The sequence below is a fragment of the Budorcas taxicolor genome, chromosome X (genome assembly GCF_023091745.1).
Source record: "Budorcas taxicolor isolate Tak-1 chromosome X, Takin1.1, whole genome shotgun sequence".
Taxonomy (NCBI): Eukaryota; Metazoa; Chordata; class Mammalia; order Artiodactyla; family Bovidae; genus Budorcas; species Budorcas taxicolor.
This window is the reverse complement of record NC_068935.1, coordinates 94516190-94522131: the sequence shown is the minus strand read 5'-3', so window position 1 is coordinate 94522131 and position 5942 is coordinate 94516190. Positions and strand designations below refer to the sequence as shown.

Genomic DNA, 5942 nt, shown 5'->3' with positions numbered 1-5942 from the left:
TGAAGCAGGTTTTAGGGGAAATATGACTCTTAGCATGAATGTATTGACTTTGTTAAACAGCCCCCATGAAAATGTCTATTAAGTAACTGGATTTACAAGTCTGGAGTGCAAAGAGAGGTCAGACAAGATATATTAATTTGAGACTTTTCAACTTCTAGATGGCATTTAAAGCCATAACCCTGGATGAGATCACCAAAGGAGAGAATGTGGATAGAGAAGGTATCTACTGATTGAGCTGGGAAACAATAACATTAAAAGATGGGCTTGATAAGAAGGAACATATTTACAAAGGTGAATTTATAAGAGGTACTCAGTGAGTTACCAGAAAAACCTTGGAGTATGGGATCCTTAGTGTAGAAAATAGTTTTGTAAAGCAGATGGAATGATCAAAGGCCAATGATAGATAAGTGAAGTGAAGTGAAGTCGCTTAGTCGTGTCCGATCTTTGCGACCCCATGGACTGTAGCCTGCCAGGCTCCTCTGTCCATGGGATTTTCCAGGCAAGAATACTGGAGCGGGTTGCCATTTCCTTCTCCAGTGGATCTTCCCAACCCAGGGATCAAACCCAGGCATCCCGCATTGTAAGCACATGCTTTTACCATTTAAGCCATAAACTAAGATGTAAAATGGAAGTGAAAATCACTCATTTGTGTCAGACTCTGTTTCCATGAACTGTAGCCCACCAGGCTCTCTGTCAATGGGTTTTTTTCCAGGCAAGAATACTGGAATGGGTTGCCATTCCCTTCTCCAGGGAATCTCATTGCAGGCAGATTCTCTTACAGTCTGAGCCACCACAGAAGCCTGGTAAAGTAAGATGGAGATTAATAAATGAAAATTGGTGGTCATTGATGACTCTTAAGAAAAACAGCTTTCATGGAGTGGCGGGGGAGTGAACAGGGGAACCAGACTAGAGTAGGAGTAGGTTTTAGAGACAATGAGAGGGAAATATTGAAGACAATGGATAGGAAACACCTTCAGGAGTTTTGTTGCAAAAGAGTAGAAATATGAGGTGGTAGCTGAAACAGTAAGTGAAATCAGAAGAGGGTATTTTTGAGATGGGAAAAAATTGAAACCATGTTCTTATGGTGATATAACCCTAAAACACATTGCTTAATGCAAACATAAGTTCTAGAAAATATAAACAATATGGCATAATTTATGCTTAAAAATTCACCAATAATACCATATTTCATCTGTGACCAAGATTTTCACATATTTGTGGAGGAAAAAAATAGCATTTACTATTTCCATTTACTTTCCTTATGTTTTTCCTTTTTTACATTTTTATTTTTCACATTTAACATCTCTAAATGTGCCATATATCTGTTATTTCACAGCTTATTATAGTTTAATTGTGGTCATTTTCTTTTTTAATGGTACACAAACTTTTCTCAAAATTAACAGTAGTTATATTAAATGATATCCAAAATATATTTTCTATGAGTATACAAGTAGAGAAGGCAAATCAGTAAATTCATGACAGAGATAACAGTCTGGGGCATACATAGAGCCACAGTGACTCTGTGAATGTTGTAAATATTTATTGTGAATGTTGACTGTGAATGTTGTAAATATTTATTTGCAATAGTCTAATGATTTAAAAGGGGAATGGATGCCAATATTTTATGTGTAAATAAAAATACATATAAAATATATATGAAACTGGATAATTTTAGAATCAAAAATATAAAAATAAATTTTAGAAAGATAAACAATTTAAAAGAAAGATATGAAGAGAAACACACAATAGGACTACTGAGTGGCAAAAAGACCCCACAGGAAAATAAGTTGAAACTCACTAATCAGAAATAAATAAACTAAAGCAGTGAGCTACCAATCCTCACTCACTAATTTGGCCCACATTAAAAATATGAAAATATCAAGAGTTGACTAGAATGTGGAGAAGATGAAATACCTATAGCACTGATTATACCATAATTTGGTTCAGTGAATTAATGTAAGAATTTGGCAACATTTAGGAATTTTGAATAGCTTATACCTACAACTCAGTATTTCTTTTTCCAGTGTATACACTGCAGAAACTCTGGAACAAGTCCAGGAAACTATTCATTGTATCATTGATTGTAATAATGAAATGTTGAAATGAATTAAATGACCATCAAGAGAATGGGTGCTTGACTATATTATTCAATGGATGACAAAAATGTTATATACGTATACTCTGCAATAGAGTTGAAGATAATAAGGAATGTTAGAGATATAACAGGGAGAAATTTAAAAACAAAATATTGAGTAACAAAAGCAAGATGCAAAAAAATAACATACTCATGATTAAACTTATGTTCAAAATAAACTTCAGGGAAATTAAATTATTAGACATATCAGAGTTCTGTTTCAGGCTTGATGACAAGGCTTTTTTAAGAAAAAAAAAAGCCAAAACATTTTCTTGAATATCTGTAAGAGTGGATACATACATATACTTTTTAAAGGAAGTGCTAAATAAGCTTGTTCAACTGAGTACATGATTGGTTAGTTTTAAAAACTGCAGAGATGTCATAATCTTATCAGTTGCACAGTACATATATATAGCTGGGTCATAGGAACCCATAGCCATCTCCCAGAAATGTCTTGTGGGCCACTGAAAGAGAATTATTATCTTCCCCTCACAGTATGGAGTAAATAATTATCCTTCATAATGGACATTTAAAAAATAAATATGAAAAACAAAATGAATAATATCCGTTTGTAAATAATATAGGTATGAATATAAAGATGGTTGCTGCTGCTGCTGCTAAGTCGCTTCAGTCGTGTCCGACTCTGTGCGACCCCATAGACGGCAGCCCACCAGGCTCCCCCGTCCCTGGGATTCTCCAGGCAAGAACACTGGAGTGGGTTGCCATTTCCTTCTCCAGTGCATGAAAGTGAAAAGTGAAAGAGAAGTCGCTCAGTCGTGTCCGACTCTTCGAGACCCCATGGACTGCAGCCTACCAGGCTCCTCCATCCATGGGATTTTCCTGGCAAGAGTACTGGAGTGGGGTGCCATTGCCTTCTCCATAAAGATGGTTAGAACATGCAAAATTTGAATGATGATTTTTAGCGTCAGAGAGGAAGAAGAGAATAGGATCAGGATTAGAGAATAAAAGAGAATTACATTTTACTGATACTATTTTAATTTTAAAATGCTTCAATAAAAACAGGTAAAATTTTAATGGAGAGTACTTATTACTTGTAATATTGCTATATACACTGTATTTTCAAAATGATATTATAAAAAATTTTTAAGAATTGAATCTGCAAAATGACCCTAGATCTCTAAAAGAGTAGAAAAAAATATAAAAGAAAAAGAGGGTTCATATTTTGCTTGAAACACTGGGGAATGAGATTTATAGTGGTTTTAGGTAGATTATTTTCTTCAAGTGAATCTTCTGAATTTTACGGAGTCCACATAGTACATGCAATTCTTTTCAATCTGTGAAAAAGAAGAAAAGGAAATATATATATACATTTTTTTTTCAAGAAGTCTGGAAATGACCAGAGAGTAAAAATTCCCTAGAGATTGTATCAAGATGCAAATAAGCATAAGCTCATTTCTCTCGTCCTATCCTCTTATATGGCAAGAAACGCCCTTTTCCGTATATAGAGACTAACATCGGAAGGGCACAGGAGGGGAAGAGAAGGGAAATTCTTGGAAAATGGGAAAACAGATGGGGCGCGGGCACTGCGGTAAGGGTAGGGTGGGGGAAATGGGGGCCCCTGATCCGGAGACAGAACGCAAAGCTGGTTGGGGTGGGGCGTTGTGGGTTTAGCAAGGCGCCTCCAGATTTTGGAAAGGCGTGGGGCCGGGAGATAGAAACGCCTCCCAGGCACAGGGCAGAGATGGGCCTGAGAGTGGAGGAGGCGGGGGGCGGGGGGTGGCAGTGTTTGGCAGGAAGGGGCGGCCTCTCTCCTGTCAGGAAGCTGCGCGATGGTAAGAGGGAGGAGACTGCGGCTGCGGCAGCGGCTTCTGGGATCCCGATGTGGCAGAGAGGCCGTCACCGTCAAGGAGGTGGAGGGCCCGCGAGGCCGGTGTTGGAGACACGGCCGCCATCCTCTTCGTCAGCCCAGCTGTCTTCCTAGACACGCTCCTCGCCTAAGGATCCTTCCCTCCCAGCTCTTGCAAACTCCGAACTGGTCGCCTGCTGATCCTCTTTCACCACAGGTTCACAGCGGAGGCAGCAGTGAGGAAGCAGCAGAGAGGTGTCCGATTTGGACACGTGAGACCTGCGGTCCCCGGACTTGGGGAGGTGGGCGCTGGACTAGAGAATCAGAGGATGCGGGTTGGTGGGTGCCAAGAGGGAAAATTTGGGTTCTGTCCTGGAATGGAAGATGAGGGAGACTGAGAAAGGTGATTTGGGGATGGGGGGGTGGGGGGAGGGAGAGCCGAAGAGCACCTGGGTGGTATATAAAGGTGGCCCCAGAAAGAGAAAGAGATTTGTTCTGGGCACCCAGCAGCAAAATGGGGTAGACCAGGAAGAGATATGAAAGAGAGTTGAACAACAGGCAGAAGGAATGGGGATGGGAGGCAAGACAGATGAAGAGCAGATGACAGTGAGCAAGCGGAAAGGGTACTGTGTTAATCTAAATGGAGAGACTGAGTGAGAGCTAATAAATGATGAATATTTGTATTTGGTATGGGGAGTCTAAGATGGCAACAGAAGTATTAACCAAAGGAGCCTGCTTCCTCTTGCTGGGGGCTCAAAAACCCAAACTACCACCTTTCCAACCCTGCAGCGCAGCCAAATAAGTTTGGAGGGAGGACACTGCAGGCAAGCATACAATGATATTTTAATAGGCAGCATCTCTGCTGGACATCCAATAACTTGGATGGTAATACATATACCTGATGCCCAGGGAATTTGCAATGCAGAGAAATAAAATTTCACACTACAGTACACTAAATGTTTCTCCCTAGCCTTTTTCCTCCCCTTGCAGGTATGAAGACACCTCACAAAAAGGCAACTGCAAGGCAGCAAACCAGGGAAATTGTTGATGGCCACACCTTGTCTGCAAGTATGAGGAAGAAAAAGATTTCTCAAAAGAAACAGAGGGGCAGACCTTCCTTCCAGCCCCGCAGGAACATCGTGGGCTGCAGAATTTCACATGGATGGAAGGAAGGCGATGAGCCCATCACCCAGTGGAAAGGAACCGTTCTGGATCAGGTGCCTATAAATCCCTCTCTTTATCTGGTGAAATATGATGGAATTGACTGTGTCTATGGACTGGAACTTCACAGAGATAAAAGGATTTTAAAGCTTAAAATCCTTCCTGATAAAGTGCCATTTTCTCCAGTCAGAGATGTGCATCTTGCAAATACCATAATTGGTAAAGCTGTGGAACATATGTTTGAGGGTGACCATGGTTCTAAGGATGGATGGAGGGGGATGGTCTTAGCCCAAGCACCCATCATGAAAGCCTGGTTTTATATTACCTATGAGAAAGATCCTGTTTTGTACATGTACCAGCTTTTAGATGATTATAAAGAAGGTGACCTCCATATCATGCCAGAGTCGAGTAAGTCTTCTCCAAAAGAAAGAGAGCCAGAAGGAGTTATAGATGGCCTCATAGGTAAACATGTAGAATATACCAAAGAAGATGGCTCCAAAAGGACAGGCAAAGTCATTCACCAAGTTAAAGCCAAACCTTCTGTGTACTTCATCAAGTTTGATGATGATTTCCATATCTATGTCTATGATTTGGTGAAAAAGTCGTAACGGTTAGGGTAAACATTATCACGTGTATGTAGGCAAATGTATGATTTGGAGAAACACAAAAAATGTTGCTTTTCAGTGTACTGAAAGTATAGGGGTCCCTAATAACCTATCATCATTGCCAGCAAAACTGTTGTTTTGTTCTGAAAAATATAAGTCTATGTAGCTATGACATGCTGTGTGTAAGGAATTTGTCATGGTGAAAAGGTTGGGTGTGTTTGGTTGAGGGGACATG

The 5942-nt window shown here is 40.2% G+C and overlaps 1 protein-coding gene across 2 annotated transcripts; it reads left to right on the top strand.

Moving 5' to 3' along the window:
* The first annotated feature begins 4169 nt into the window (after positions 1-4169).
* Positions 4170-5710, top strand: LOC128070296 (spindlin-2). 2 transcript variants are annotated; one of them, XM_052663602.1, is made up of 2 exons: positions 4170-4243; positions 4932-5710. In XM_052663602.1, exon 2 carries the CDS (start codon positions 4934-4936, stop codon positions 5708-5710), a length of 777 nt encoding a protein of 258 aa, XP_052519562.1. In that variant the 5' UTR covers positions 4170-4243; positions 4932-4933. The 2 variants fall into 2 exon arrangements, with proteins under 2 accessions (XP_052519562.1, XP_052519561.1); XM_052663601.1 differs by lacking the exon at positions 4170-4243 and adding an exon at positions 4326-4344.
* Positions 5711-5942: the final 232 nt, after the last annotated feature.